The sequence below is a fragment of the Sesamum indicum genome, linkage group LG7, assembly GCF_026168435.1.
Source record: "Sesamum indicum cultivar Baizhima isolate 11 linkage group LG7, ASM2616843v1, whole genome shotgun sequence".
NCBI lineage: Eukaryota > Viridiplantae > Streptophyta > Magnoliopsida > Lamiales > Pedaliaceae > Sesamum > Sesamum indicum.
This window is the reverse complement of record NC_142663.1, coordinates 6,259,217-6,275,599: the sequence shown is the minus strand read 5'-3', so window position 1 is coordinate 6,275,599 and position 16,383 is coordinate 6,259,217. Positions and strand designations below refer to the sequence as shown.

The 16,383-nt window shown below is 33.6% G+C and overlaps 2 protein-coding genes and 1 long non-coding RNA gene across 4 annotated transcripts; 1 reads left to right on the top strand and 2 right to left on the bottom strand.

Moving 5' to 3' along the window:
• Positions 1-2,451: 2,451 nt before the first annotated feature.
• Positions 2,452-3,179, bottom strand: LOC110012340 (uncharacterized). Its single transcript, XR_002287486.2, has 2 exons — positions 2,837-3,179; positions 2,452-2,581 (listed from the first exon to the last, which is right to left on the bottom strand). It is a non-coding gene; the product is annotated as an uncharacterized LOC110012340 (long non-coding RNA).
• Positions 3,180-4,883: 1,704 nt separating this feature from the next.
• On the bottom strand, positions 4,884-6,951 carry LOC105166125 (protein RER1B). Of its 2 annotated transcripts, XM_020695302.2 has the most exons (5): positions 6,806-6,929; positions 6,594-6,702; positions 5,850-6,208; positions 5,264-5,444; positions 4,884-5,118 (listed from the first exon to the last, which is right to left on the bottom strand). In XM_020695302.2, the coding sequence occupies exons 3-5, from the start codon at positions 6,197-6,199 to the stop codon at positions 5,065-5,067; spliced, it is 585 nt and encodes a 194-aa protein (XP_020550961.1). In that variant the 5' UTR covers positions 6,200-6,208; positions 6,594-6,702; positions 6,806-6,929; the 3' UTR covers positions 4,884-5,064. The 2 variants fall into 2 exon arrangements, with proteins under 2 accessions (XP_020550961.1, XP_011083664.1); XM_011085362.3 differs by lacking the exon at positions 6,594-6,702 and having other exon boundaries at positions 6,806-6,951.
• An 843-nt stretch (positions 6,952-7,794) lies between these two features.
• Positions 7,795-13,734, top strand: LOC105166124 (gamma carbonic anhydrase 2, mitochondrial). Its single transcript, XM_011085361.3, has 5 exons — positions 7,795-8,070; positions 11,078-11,221; positions 12,153-12,278; positions 12,429-12,580; positions 13,174-13,734. Exons 1-5 carry the CDS (start codon positions 7,956-7,958, stop codon positions 13,453-13,455), a joined length of 819 nt encoding a protein of 272 aa, XP_011083663.1. The 5' UTR covers positions 7,795-7,955; the 3' UTR covers positions 13,456-13,734.
• Positions 13,735-16,383: the final 2,649 nt, after the last annotated feature.

Genomic DNA, 16,383 nt, shown 5'->3' with positions numbered 1-16,383 from the left:
TCACTCTACAACAAATGAATTCTCTTGGGTGAGATCTGGTCTCTATCCATTTTGAGGTATAAAAAATTGGGACTTTATTTACAATTTTACAATAAAATATTATCTCATCAATATTTAAAAAGTTTAGTATGTGCTCAAAAATAAAATGGGTTGTATGTAAATACAAATAAATTAAAATAATATATTTTTTGATAATATAAAAAAAATAAAAATAAAAACCGCATGTTGCAACCCCTCCCAGAAGCAACGTGATGACTTGATTATTTGCCTCCCAATTGCTTTCATTTCACGCATTTGCTTTTGCGCTGGAACCCTTCCTTGCTTTTTTGGCTCAATTACCAAGAATGAATTATTTTTATGGGTTAATTGTATATACATTCTTTTTAAACTATGAAATTATATATATATTTTTTAAAGTTATAGTTACACCTTTTCTCAAAGTAATCCATTTAAACATGTCCTTTCATTAATGTTTGAACGAAAAATAATGACGTTAGCAAAAATATTATATAAATTTTTAACTTTACCCATATTCAATATTTTCATGTCCCCATTTTATTAAGATTTTGATAAAAATGATGATATTAGGAAAACATATATTTCATAAATTTTCAATTTGTCGCTCATTCAATATTTTTATGTAATAATTTTGTAATTGTATGGAATATATATATCTATATTACATTAATCTCTTTACAAGTAAAGAAAATATACAAGAGGGGTTGTGAGTGTAAACTCAAATTTTTTTTTTACAGAAAAAGTGTAATTCCATATTTGCAAATGGGGTCTAAGTATAATTAACCTTATTTTTAATCAAATAATTGTAAGTTCGATTTTCCCAGTTCATCATTATTAGTGAATGATCGGTAAGTAATATCGGTGAAGAATTTATGATTTTTGGATTTGTGGTGATAATCAGAATTAAGGTCACTTAATTTTTAATTTTTTGCTTCCTATAAAAAAAAAAAGAAAGAAAGAAAAGGAAGAGTTTTTGATAAAATGTGACACTTGGACATGATTGTGTTTGTTGGTGGATTCTAACATGACTTTCCCACATGTCATGATAGTGGGCTTATGGTCCATTCATTAACATCTATGCCATCCTCATATTGTGATCTTATGTACATGTCCTAATACTTGGTACTGGACCACAAATTGACAACCCAATTTCACATTATCTACGCCACCAAACGTTATGTCTAGTGATCAAAATCGAATTTCATCATAACAATTATGTCTGTTCAAATTTTAATCAAAACATTTGACAGGATCAAACGTACGCTTTTACCTGTATTTATTTTGAAAATAATTAGAACCTTGATTTGTAATAAATTTATAGCGTAGTGTCTTTACAAGTTTCTTATGAAAACTAAGATCATTGCTCTCTGTGTGTGCGAGAGAGGGAGAGAGAGAGATGCGGTCCTCCCACACGAGATTATGTGCTATCGTCCTCTTTTTCTGTTTTTGTAATAAAAGCAAAAAAAAAAAATAATGACTATAGTGAAAAAACACTGGCAAGAAACATGCAATTAGTTGTAGCATTACAACATGAAATGGATAATTAGGTGTAATTATGTCTTTATATTCCCCTCATAATAGTTAATTACTTACATAAGCAGAAAAGAAGGATAGATTTTGCTTCAGTTTAAAGGATACTGTGCATTTCATTCTTCATATGATATCATGTTGACATTATTACAGTGGTTGAAATTATTGCTTTTAGCATACCAACATTGTTGCACTGTCTTATTTTCAACATTATGATCAAAGAGATTGAGGCACTCACAAGTAAAATTTTTACTCAAATTGAACAAGGGTCGAACCAAATCAGTTATATAGCAATTTTATTATATTTGTTTTATAATTGATAACTTTTTTTGAGTTATACACTAATTACAAAATAAATATATTAACTTGTCATGTAATCACCTCCGATATGACCAAACTCGATTTGAATTAAAATATTTCGAATATTCTGGCCTTGCTTGCAATAAAATTGGACCTTTTTTACTAATTGCATCTCATCCTCACCATTTGTCTTTTCAAGATTTGACCGACGACAACTAATTAGATAAAATGTTATTATGTTTCTCATATTATTGATTTTTATTTTTATATTACAATAATCATATAATAAGTATAATTTTTTTTTGTCTTCAGTTCGAAAAAACGCAAATCAAATTAGAATTGAGTATTTCTCACTACCTCGTAACTTGCTCATGTGTTAGATATTAAAACAGAAACAAATTTCTATTTCAAATTCAACTTCATTAGTTAAACTCCACAAACAAATTTCAGCCCAAAAATGGTGTCTACTTATTCTTTTTCAATTTATTTTGTAATATTTCTTGCTATATGTGTACCTTACTACAGACCAATCCTTGTACCAATATGTGTATTTACAATCATGACATTACTATCCCAGAATGTTAGAAACCAACATCTTCTAACCTCATAAATACAGCTCTACATGACTCCTAAAGGCCACCTGATGCAGGTGCTGGTGTTGGTGCTGGTGCAATTATTGTCGGGACAAGTGCCCTTCTCGGCAATATTAACTTCACCCCTTCCCTCTTTTCGCCTGCAAAAAGAACCCAGATAAAAGAAATATTGAAATTCAGAATACCTAAGTTTTTTTACGTGATTGGCTACTTTTTCTAAGTATACAAATCAACAAGTATAATTTACTTTGTTAAAATGATGAGAAGTGAAAAACGAGCAAGATTAATAATCTTACACCCCCTTCGAAAATGTTGAATTACAAACTCCCGTTTATTTGTAAACATTGCACTTGAGAAGGGGGTGTGGCTGTATAGATACGTAATGAATCCCATACCATGAAATTGAGTGTAAAGATTAGCAGAGGCGGATAGTCGAACGAGTGTTGGAGTGATGATGGTGAGGAGAGCCCAAAAGAACAAGATAAGAACGTACGTTCTCCCACTCATTGGTGGCAAAAAGAGTTTAATTTGGCAGCCACTGGTTGGGTACATGAAAGGGGGTTTTATTGGTTTGAAGCTGCAATGGAAGTTGAAGAAGGCCTATTCTTACTTAGCTGGCTATGCACAAGAACCAACCAAATTTATGTTGTCAAATGTTAAAAAAATACGATACCACAGTTCCCATCTTGGGGAGTGGGATATAAATATAAGTAAACATGTTTTCTGTCCTAAGCACGACAAACATCTTTGACAATGTAAACTTGTGATTTCTTTGCATTTGTTTGGTGGAAGTTGTTGCACCAAATGTGTCCGTGTGTGTCTGCGCGCGCGAACATGACTTGGGATCCCTGTGGAATCTGTGGGCCAAGTCAAGGTTTATTCGACGGTTGAACCTTATTTATGATGTTATTTTTCATGTTTTCATAGGGCCAGGCTGGGCCGGGCGGGCTTCTAATCAGAAATCAAGAGACTTTATTGTAATTTTTGCACTAGTACCCAATATTTTTGGCTACTCCAAATTTTCGGTTTCAAGTTAGTGGTTATTGTGTATTCCATTTAACAGGGTGAATACGAGTACATTCAATGTTAGGTATAATGAGAATAAGATCCTCAAAAAATCTCTTGTCATCCTGTGAACTTTAAATTGTATGAAATTTCATGTTCGATTTTTAAGTGGGGCATGATAACAATCGGAAGTCGGAAGTATGATTCTGCAGTTTGAAAGTGTATCATGCGACGATGCCATGTGCATCATGAAAACATATCAAGTGTATGATCAACCCAATGAGAGAATCTTTGTAAGGGAATATATTGGAGTAGGCTTCGTTTTGTGAAAGAGATTTTATTCGGAATGTCCAAGATTCAACAATAAAATAATTTCTGAGGAATTCCCCGACCTTGTCAGCGTTGACAATCAATTCCAGCCCGAACAACACTGTCTGGTTGACATTAGTATTGCATTATCGCCACCTCTGGAAAATCCATGAACCAGCAATCTCCTATTCCGATTTACAGAAATCAAGAGGAACAGGCAGATGGGTGGCAGTTCTCATAATTACAGTATATTGCAGAAGAAATTCAAGTAGCCTGAGGTAGGATTAACAAGAAGAAAGGTATTTGAGTTATGTGACTTGAGCAACACAAATGTGCGATGCAGATTCGCCTGAAACCTAGAACTATCCTAGTCCAGGTCTTAGTGACAGCAAAAGGTAGTCCGTAACCAAGTCTATCAGAAAACAAATATGTTGCTTTCGACAACACAAGTGTTCAGCAATCATATGTTACTGCTAAAGCAGTCTCCTGGACTACTAAGATACCAGAAACAAAGTAAAATCAGGAAATGAGAAAAAGGCACCAAAGAGTAGGAAGATCTTAGTATGTAAGGTGCAAATTCCTGAGGCAATGGCAACTGAGGAGCTTCGGTCTTGTTAAATAGAAGCAAAGAACGAGAAAGAAAGACGTTTAGAGCCCCTTATGAAAAGCAAACTGCCAGCATTGCTTTTTGATGCATCTAACATAATATGATGTGTCCAAGTTCAGAAATATTTTTAAAAGAAAAAAGAAACAGAACTATAAAGTTGTAAATGTACTCAGAAGACATACCTCTAAGCTTCCTGGACAAATTCCCAGAGGGAGTCCGCCTGTAATCTCTTCAATGCGTCACCTGGAACTTTCTGGAAAATTTAAAATCAAAGAGAAGTTTCTTTGCAAAAAGAGTTTAAAGATTGTACTTTATCACAACTACCCATGAAACACAGTTCGATGTGTAGGAGACAAATTCCAATCTCAGGCACGGGCAACCATGTCGGAAGGGAAGTAGAAACGTTGTCATTTTGTGGCTTCCATGTTGTTTATGCCAAACTTATGATGTTGACATTAAAATACAATATTCATCTTAAGAACAAAAAGATCAAATCATAAGTTTTGTGGACATCAACAGGATAGAACACCAACACGACTATCAATTAAACCGTCGGCTTCCAGCCATCATAATTACAAGTCATGTTTGTTTTTGTGTTTCTGTTAGCAAGTTATATACAAATTACACGTTTGAGTCACATGTTCACTTCAAAAACTTCATGACATTGTGACGAACTCCACATACTAATGCGTCCCCCCAAATTCAGTCTTTAAACGAACCACTAGTACTTTCAGCAGACCTCTTCCCAGCATACCTCTGTTGAAATGCACAAAAGCTAGGGAAGTCATTACATTCAGTGTTCAAGAGTAAGGAAGAAAGTGAGAAGGAAGACAAAAAAGGGGCAATAACTGCAACAAACTGAAACATTTAAGAATTAATTAAATAAGACTAAAGATGTCACCTGCTTCCCAAAGTTGAATGGGACGTATCTATATTTGATCATATGAGTAATCTGCCTCTTCATAGTGAGGAAAAACAGAAAAACCCAGTAAAAGAATAAAATGGGCCAGAATACAGGGACATCAAATATAGAGAAGAAGGTCATGAGGAAGGCAACACAGAAAGCCTTTGTAGTTGCATACCTGAAATAATAAGGCAATTAGGTAATAGTCTTTGCTAAGAGAGAAGCAAAAATGGAAGTGAACAAAACTAGTAACAGGGTGATACTGGAAATATGAGCCGCTAGTAGAAATGCTCCAGGTCCCAGTAAATTCTTTTCTTCCTATGCTTAGAGCGCTGTGATCTTTTATTCAAGAAACACTGAAATACCACAAATTACAGTTTGTCGTTCTTATTAACTGTTGCTCATTCTTAGCGCTCATATCAGTATTGTGGTGTGCTGATTATTTAGCTGAAATTCAACACAAACTAGATATAACATGCAGCGTCAGAATTGCCACTTGTGCCAGAGAGAAAAACGCAGAACTCCTAGTTTAAATATGAAAGCGGAAGAAAAGATTCACATACAAAAGCCACATCTATCTCACCAGAACTTGAATTCAGGCAGGCGACGGACAAAGGGCCTAAATTCATCAGTTTCTTTAGTTGGCAAAGAAGCCCCATCTAACACTTCAAGCTCTGGATCAACCTTCGGAGACATAAACCCAATCAACAAATTCAAGATATAGATTCCCAGGCCATATGAGATAACATAAAACCCCTGTACATAATAAACACGCAAGACATATATTGCTGCCGCAGCAAGTGTTCCAAGCCACCTTTTGGCTATATGAGGAGCAGACCTATCCAAATAATACTGAAACGCCCTGGAAAAATCATTTCTCCACTTCGCCAATGGTGACACTGGCGAGGCACCATCACTTCCAACATCTTCCATTTACATCCACTGAAACAAAATTACCTTATCAATCCAAAGTAGCATAGACGATTATTTCGATGCCAACTTCATAACATTTTTATTTAACAAATAAGAAGTAAATTGTCTTTGCACAAACAATAAGGGTTCCTGGCAAATGTCTAAATTTCAGCACATCCCACCATAATGGGAAAAAAGGCAACAAAAACAACAAACATAAGTAAATAAAAGCTCGGTCCTCTACTGAAATTAAGGCACTCTGAATTGGCTTACAGCTCTTCACCATATTTTATGCAACCCAAAATACATTAAATCACTTGTACAATTCCCATAACCAGCTCAACAGAACCATTCAATTCTTCTGCAACTAATAAAATATCCATTTTTCATCCACATTTTCAACAGTAAAACATACCCAGTAATCATAATTAGTTCCAAAATCCCACACCAACTTCATACCAAGTCAACTAACAGAAACCCTTCAAAATCGTATATTCTGCTCAACAATTCATCATATATACGCACTGTAAAAATGAATATTAGCAAGTGAAAATCGATACAAAAATATACGAAAAAATAGAAAACAAAATAAAAATGAGTTAGGCCAAAGATGATTCGAAATCAAACCTTAATTGTGCGAGAGGCGTATAGTGTCAGGAGAGCAACGAAATCAGACTGCTATTGGTTATTTACAGTTCTCGTACCTGAATTCTTTCCTCTTAGTTTAGTCTTGAAAAGTCGCAGGAACAACCCCACAAGTTCCCAAGTTTTCAGTTTTATGCTGGACCCCTGGAGTTTAAGTATTTACACTTATGCCCCAAATAAGTTTATATAGTTGATTTCTTGATAATTTTGAAATTTTTCTAGGCTCAAATTTAGTTATATCATTTGATATTAATTTAGGTATGTTGTATTAAAATTGAGTAACAAATCTATTAATATCTGAGTTGATCGGAAATTCAGACTTTAATCATTATATTTAAGTTTGTATTTTTTGCTTTTTTATTATATTATCTCCTTATAAATTATAATTATTTTGCACTATATCATACTTAAAATAAATTAATAAAATAACAAAAAATTTGTTTTCTATAAACATTTTTAGTTTAATATTTTATTTGATCTTATTTTGATATAATAAAATAGCATTGTTTTATGATCTACGTTAAAATTTGATATAATTTATGAATATTTTATTGTTATTTAAAAAATTATAAATACATCCATCAAATAAAAATAATTATATAATCGTCAAATATAAAAAATTATCACTTTATTCTTGTTAATTTTTTTAAAAAAATTGGAATTATTACAAAAATCGAGGGTGGTAACATAAAGAGTCCATTGAAAATATTAGTTTATAAAAAGTTTATTAAATTATAATTCAAAAGGCTTTTTTGGACAATTCACTATAGAAAATAAATAAAATATAATAAAATGATTCATTATTAGACAAATTTGATATAAGAAAAATATTTATAATTTTTAAATAATAAATATTTGTAATAATACTGATTTATCCTATTTTTTAAAATGACTGCTTAATTCCATGACTTTCCAATTGTGAAGGAAAATCCAAAAATACCCCTCCAAGTCCAAAGGGCATCCAGCACTTCTTCCCTGCCCTATTGCTCGCTCCATCCAACTCCCAATAGCCCGCAGAGCAGCTGGAGAACCCCATTAACTGTTCATCTATCGGAAGCCCTTTTCATCACAAAACAAATCAAGATTTCCTCAAATCATATCCGATACAAGAAACAAGTGAATTTCAATTAAAATGGGGAGCTTAGGAAGAGCGATTTACACCTTAGGAAACTGGATTAGAGTGACGGGTCAAGCCGTGGATCGAGTGGGTTGCCGCCTCCAAGGAAGCTACTATTTTCAGGAACAACGTAAGTCACCTATTGTTTTATTGTTTCAATTTTCATGTTCTCGGCTCAACCCAGAACCCACATTTCCACTTCATTGTACTTTCTGATCCGATAGTCATTTTGGCACATAGTTTCAGACTTAGGTCAGTATGTGATATGCGGAAGGTAAATGTTGTTGCTTTTGTCTGGTAATTAAAAAAACTTCTCTCGGGTGGGGTGTGGAGGTGTGGGATAGTGGATATAGTGAGAGGTGAATGATTCTTTTTGGTAGAAAGGGGAGGGAAAATGTTAAGATGATAGAAAATGGGGAAATAGGCAGCGATGATTTTCACCTTCGTGGTATTGTGGGTGAAAAATAAAATTACAGAAGTTAGTTGTGGGTTGCTCGCTGATTTGACATTTGGATGCATTGTCTTCCGTGTTACACCAATTTGTAGAATGGTTTGAACATTTTGGTGAAAACTGTTTGAGTTATAAAGTACTGTAAAGATTTCTACGTGCTGGAAAGTGATCATCATTCATCAAATGAGGAAGGCATTACTGCTGGATTCAGATTAAAGTGGAAATTTGACGGATAATGATGCTAATGGTGATTTGGGTTTTGGGGATCTGATTGATTCTTGAATAAGCGTTCTTGATAAAGAAGACTGGAAAATGAACAATAGGTAATACAGACAGAAACAATGTGCAACACTCTAGCATGGAAAGCTGACTAGACTTTCTCTGTTTTTCCAAATTAGTCCTTCTTGTGAAATCCGTAGAAGTTAAGGAGGAGTTGGTATTGAGTTCCCCAGCCGCTTTCAAATAGAGATGACAATGGATCTGGGTTAAACCCAAACCAAATCCTGCAGCCGCCTGTTTGGGGAGGGTTTTGGATTAATAAATGGGGTCCTGGGTGGGTACTGGTTTTTGTTCTTCTGGACCTGGTTGGGTTCCTCGGAGCTGGTCCATTTCGTAATTATACATATATACTGTATGACGTCTTTATAAGTTCATATACTGAGCTTTAGGGTTTCCACAGTTCAAATTAATCTTCTTTGGTCCATATTTCTGAATTGTTTGTTAATTGTTATGTCTCTTGTTTCTTCTTTTGCCCTCCATCGATCATACATGCCACATCTATCCACATGACTACCACAGCTAGTATGTCCCCATCACTGAAGACCATCAATAGCATGAAAAGAAAAATCTAGCAGCACTATGGCCTGCTGCACCATCTTTCCATCATTCTCCACCAGTTCTCATTATTTCGAAAAGACGAAATCTGATGATGTACCATACTTGTGGAAAGGGGCATTATATCTTGTGGAATAAATTTTTATCTCCCTCCAAAAATTGATGCCTCAATGTTTTTGCGTTTTGTCATAAACTTAAAGGTAAATTACAACGATCTCCTCTAAGGTTTGGCATAATTACGAATACTCTCTTGTTGTTTGAAAAATTACCAATACCTCCATGATTTTAACGGTTGTCTAACAATTAGCCCAATCCGTTAGGTTTTCATTCATTTTTTATGATGAATCTACCAAAATGCCCTTGTGGATTAAAAATTATAATTTTATTTATTTTTTTAAATTTTTTATGGAGTAAGTGGATAATCTTTTTATAATTTTTAAAATTTTTTCATCCACCCCATTTGATTTCTTTTATAAGTTTTAAATTTTTTTAAAAGAAAAAACAAAAAAATACAGGCAAAGTTTGACAATTTCATTCCTCCATCTAAGTATTACATAATTTCATCAAATATCGGGGGGGGAGGGGTGTATTCGTAATTATGGCAAACTTTAGGGGAGGTCGTTGTAGTTTACCCTAAATTTAATATACTTCTTGCAGCCAAACTTGGGTTTGATGGGTTTGCCTGGTAGGATCCATCAGGTTTGAGCATCAATGTGTGAGTTGAGATAGGGGCTGTTAAGAAAGGAGCTCGGTTGGGTCCCCCACAGGGCGTGTCTTGGGTTTTACCCGGCCCACCACTTTCCATTTCTACCTACAAATTTGAAGATTCATAAAATGTTGACCTTTTCTCAATGTGAAAATCCGTTAATCGCATTTTGACTAAGACTTTAAAGTATTTCCTTTTGGTCGTATGCGGGTGCTAGAAATGCAAAGCATTACGCAATCATTTCTAAGTACTTCTATATATTCTTTTCAATATTCAATACATTCCATATTCATAGTGACAAGATCTTAGAACTTGAAATGTGAAGAAGGCTGGGATCTTTTTGTTTTATATCATTAATAATAAAATGTAGGAGTTATAAGTTTTTGGGTGGAACTTTCAATCCATAAGGTCTGAAACTAAGCTGGAAAGATAATACATGAGCCTGATGTTAGCAACCAGTGCTGTATGCTTCAGTGGGTGCCATCTACGACTCAGACTTGGAGCCTACTTCATATTTATGACCATGCTTCTTTCATGCACTATCTGCTTTAGATAGGAAAACGTGAAGTTGCATGGAAATTTTCAGTTGATCTGGAGTGCATCTCAATTTAGCCTGCGCATGATGAAATTTCTTACTGATGTATGTTCATTTTGCTTCTTTGTTCGAAAGAATAATGGTAGAGACACGCGTGTACTTTTTGTCATATTAGATCTCTTTTTTGTTTTCTGACGCTTGGTAATGATGCATTCTTAATTATTTGATCAGCTCTCATTCCCCTGCAGAAACTTACACTACGTTTGATTCACTTTTTAGACTAATTTTCAGTTGGGCTAAAATGGCCATATGTTTGGTAATGGAAACTCGGGTGAACGTTGCATAATTTGAAGTTGACTCAAGAAATAATTTTGCGCAACTTTGCTACACCACAAATGGTCAAAATTACTAATTGGGTTCCAAAACAAAGCCTTAATTTTCCTTGTATATCTTATAACTAGTTTCATACTTCCGGTTCATGAGACAATCAGGTGGAAATATTGATTCTGACACCTTATTGCATGGCTGTACTGCATTTAGTGCTTTAAAATATCCATAATTTCATGATTCTTTTGTTAAAACACCTTCTACATTTTTTTCCTTTCTTACAGTTTCAAGGCATCGGACCCTGATGGACCTCCTTGATAAATCTCCCGTGGTCGATAAGGATGCATTTATTGCCCCAGGTGCCTCTGTCATTGGGGATGTTCAGGTTGGACAAGGATCATCCATATGGTATGGGTCTGTCCTTCGAGGTAGGTGACTGATTAAGAAGTCACATTAGTTGGTGGATATGATATTTCCTTGATATTGATGTTGAAACAAGTGTAGTTTCTGCATTCAGTAACCTACTTCTGTTTAATAAATAAGCATGTGAATTTCAGTAACCTACTTCTGTTCAGCCTCATCTATATATTTCAACTGAAATTCAATTAAATGTTGCTGCTAAAACTATACACGAGTTCTCAACTTTTGTTATTGAAATTTTTTGTAATAAAATAGTGACCAGGCTTGGTACCTACTGTACATTTTATGTTACATACATAGCTTACTCATTATATGGATTTAAAGTATGAGATATGATATTAGAGAAGAGAATGTCATCGAAGACCTACTGTCAGTAGCAACTCGACATCATCACCTCATGAACTGTTTTTCATCCTTGTTCAGGTTTGTGCCAAATGAGTAGAGTAGATGCTTGTGATATTAAGACAAGCTACATTTCTTGAATGCTTGTGCTGAAGATTTTGTTTTATCACTAGCATGTAACTCAATAATGGACATCTCTTGTCTCTGAGATCCCATTTTTCAATGTACGACATGCTGGGTCTGGGATGAATTCATATTATGAGTTCAGATTCTTTTCATGTTTTCGATCCAAGTTTGCTCTTTGCTATCTGGTTTACTTTAAGTGCCAAATAAATTGAGAGGATTTTCAGAAGACTTAGAGGCCTTCTCTAAATTAATTGTTTCAGATTTTCATCTAGTTCCTCAAGCAAAAGTGAGTATCTGCATTACTTTTCTTTAAGTTGGCTTCAACATATTCCAAAGACTAGAGACCTGGAAAATTCTGTTAGCTTCTCAAGGAATAAATGTTGGGAAGACAACAAAGTTAATAGGAAAAAGAGTAATACTTTGTTCTCTTTGTGATACAATTTGATTAGTGTACCTCTTTCGTGGACACAGGCGATGTGAACAGCATTCATGTTGGATCTGGAACTAACATTCAAGATAATTCCCTAGTGCATGTGGCTAAATCTAATCTAGGCGGGAAGGAACTACCAACTATTATTGGAAATAACGTCACCATTGGTGAGTGCTCTTGCTTGTTTTCCTTTGATATTTTAATTGCAAAATTTATATTGTTATGGTTTTATGTCTATTGTGTCAATTTTACTATGAAAATATGTTAAGACTTCATCCTAGTTTCTACTGATGGTAACCTAAAACTTGAATGCACAGGTCATAGTGCAGTTATACATGGCTGCACAATTGAGGACGAAGCTTTTGTTGGAATGGGAGCTACCCTTCTTGATGGTGTGGTTGTTGAAAAGCATGCCATGGTTGCTGCCGGATCGCTTGTGAGACAGAATACTAGGGTCCCTTACGGGGAGGTAGGCCATTCGATTGCCATATACCCAATTTTAAATTCCAGAATTTGTGGGCTTTGACGTTGTTCTCCTCTGCAGTTCTTTTCGTTAAATATCTTTTTGCCTTTTTGGTGCAGCGGCTTCATATAATATGTAGTGAAATTAACATTACCTTGCCAAATTTCGTGATTTATCTATAAACTTCAGTGTCTCTGCCTTCGTCTTCAAACTAGTAGCTGTGGATATGTTGGGTTGCCATCGAGTCCTTATCTCATATTTACAGAGCAATATTTAGAAGATGTATAATCCTGGAATTCTTTGGTTTTCTTCCCTGAAAATATAAATTCAGAGGACCAGGCATATCTTACACCATAACAAGTTCCATGTTCATCAGCTCCTGCTACATTGTTTCTAGCTTATTTAGATAATTGTTGGCTTGGATGATGAATCTACAGAAGCTCTTAATGCTTCTCAAACTCCTCTTAGTTGATTGATACCACACTGATGACATTAATACCATCCAACTATACTCTAGTTGCTCGACCTAAAATTTGAGTGTTGTTCTGATATTAACTTGGAAAGTAGAACTTTTACCATTCGAAACTTGTGTATGACAGGTGTGGGCAGGTAATCCAGCCAAGTTTCTCAGGAAGCTTACTGATGAAGAGATTGCGTTCATCTCCCAGTCAGCCACCAACTATATCAATCTTGCTAAGGTTCATGCTGCTGAAAATGCCAAGTCCTTTGAGGAGATTGAGTTTGAGAAGATGCTGCGCAAGAAGTTTGCTCGACGAGATGAGGAGTATGATTCAATGATTGGTGTTGTTCGTGAAACTCCACCAGAACTCATTCTTCCAGACAACATCCTGCCTGATAAATCCCAGAAAGCAGTTCAATGAGACAGTTTTGCCTTAAATTTTGCTGTCTGGAAATTTTATACCGTAGGGATATCTGCTCCGTGCAGTAATGTAATAAACGGTTCGTCGTTCATACAAATAAAATGCAAGAACTTGTTTAGGGGTGGATTTATTGAACCAACGGTAGTCGAACATGTCGACTCGTAGCTCGGTTTTAACCATGGTTTGTAATAGCAATATGCATGAGAATGTGCTGCTTTTCTTGTACGTGGAATACCTATTGATCACTGTGGATTTTGGAGAATCAAATTTATTTCAACAGATGATGGACTTGTTATTTGAGTTTATGTTTCTCTCTAATTTCAAGACTTAGGAGGGTGTTTCGCTAAATTTATTTAAAATATCTATAAGCTTTTAAAGTATTTAAATAAAATACGATAATACAATTTATACGCTATAAGTAACCATAATTTTATAATTAATATAACTAAATGGAGAAATTTGTTAAAATTTTAATCCTAAGTCAGGAATTCTTTTCGTTTTTCCTCAAGGTATTTACAAGCTCAAATTATCTAATTTTTATAAGCTCGTTTTTATAAAACTTCGCCAAAATACTTTTTAATATCTTATAAAATTTTCAAATAACTTATAAAATATTTTTTAAGTCTACCTAAACACCCTCGTAATCTCAAGAACAACTAAAAACAATCTGCGTAAGATCAAAGGATTTAAATGTAATTTATTTTTCTATAATATTGGAAATGAACAAAAAAAACTCCTATAAAAAAATAACAAATTAGTCTTTTGTATTTTTAAAAATGAAATAAAATACCTCTTTATCAATAATTTAGACAGGGAATATTTGCTTTGTTTTTTAAAATAAAGAAATATTTCATTATTATTTTATATTTTTTTCTTTTTTTTTTGCTCTTTTCCCATGTGACGTGGCTAAATAGCGTTTTACTCTAAAATCAAATCTGTTGGAGGCAGGATAGCCGCTTCTGAGTGGATTGGTTGATTACCTTTGTGTGCAGTGAATTGATTCAACTGACCATTTTGAACGTTTAATGAAAAGAAATTCCCATTGGAATCTGAATCTCTGTGGCTATTACCTAATCCATGTGCACAAATCATTTTCATAAAACCTAGATTCTTTTTTTTTTTTTTTAATACGTTCAAATATCAATTGTTGATTAATTTCAAATCAAAAAATTATATTTAAAAAAATTAAATTAAAAATATATTATAAAATAAACATACATCGATATTTTTTAAATTTGAACCCACAACTAGTTAGTTACGAACTTTAACCGTACTATTTATATTAAACTCCATCATATAGAAAGGAGACTTCCAAGACAAAATACGGTTAGAACCACATTAAAAATATCTTAGTAAATAACCATCTAATGCCTAAGTCAAATAAATCGTAAGGATCAAGAATTCAATGTCATAAAAAATGTTAGGCAACAAAAATTGTACTTGGGACATGACCGACGGCTATTTATAAATTTCACTCAATTCGTACGATTTTCACATGGGCTATCGATACGAAGGCCATCAAATGGTCACAATGGATCCATACATATTAAGTTTCAAAAGTACAGAACCAGATTGTATCAACTCGAAATAAATGGTATGGGTCCAAAAATGAGTCGAGTGCATATATTTGTATTACGACCCTTGAAGAGATTACATCCTATCGAATATATTAGTAATAATATTAAATGAAAATATTATAGTATTAATCATAAAAGGAAAAGAAAAATAGGCTAGTGTTGTAGAGTAGTAGGATGGGTAGTGGGTAATAATATTATGATGAAGTTTAAAATATTGTGACATTATTGCAGATGGAATCTTGAAAAGTATGATTGGCTGATTGCAAATTCAAAAAGCCAAAACATCGCCCGTGATTTCAGCTCACTTGCTTGTCTTTTTTTTGGGAATTTATTCTATTTTATTTTTATTTTCTGTATTTAAGAAAGAAATATATATATATATATATATAAATAATTATGAGAGTGTCAATCACTGAAGCTTCTCTTTTTGTACTGTTTTCTGATATATTGTAGTTGGATTTTATTATGAATCCGTCGCACTCGCCGCTGTTGTTGACAGTTTAATCATTTCACCACAAATAAAAAAGCAAAAGTGCTACTCTTATTATCAATAAAACAAAGAAAGTGCAATTTCAAAGATACTCAAAATGTTCCTCCTTCACACAAAGTGTTTGCGGCGTTTTCTTTTTAAAATAAAATAATAGAATAAATTACGCCAAATACATATAAGGACTGTGATAATTATAATTATCTACTTATTATTTAAAAAGTTATATAAATAAAATTAATAATTATCTAATAAATATATTTTCGTGAGCTCATTATAGGAGGTATTTGTTAGACAAAAATTAATTTTAAAAAATATTTGTAATTTTTCAAATAACGTATGATAAACTTTATGGAAGCTCCACGTAATTTATCCTAAAAAAGTGTATAGAGATAGCTACGTTTTTTTTATTTTAGTTTTTAATATGATTTTCTTTATCTAATCTTATACATAATTTAAGATAAATTAATATATATATATATATATATTGTCTTTATCGATTCAGAACCTCGATTTTTATTATCCTTCGCTTGTTAATATACTTTAGAAAAGTCGTAATAACCCACACATTAGTGGAAATTAACTTTTTTTAATTTGTATAAAAATAAAAATTAATTATAAGTAGCTGCATAGCCATAGGATCTTAACATATATTTATGGCTGAAAACAGAAAATAAACACACAAACACTGTTTCTGGGAAAGATCCATCAAACAGCCAACTGAAAACGAACAAAGAGGGGACTGTAGAAGAGCAGGCGAGTGTGGATGTGAATAATACAGAGAGTTGAGATGCGGAAAAACATTCTTGTCCTTTTCTTGTTTGTAGGTTTTTGTAAAGTTTATGGATTTTCAGAGGCTGACTG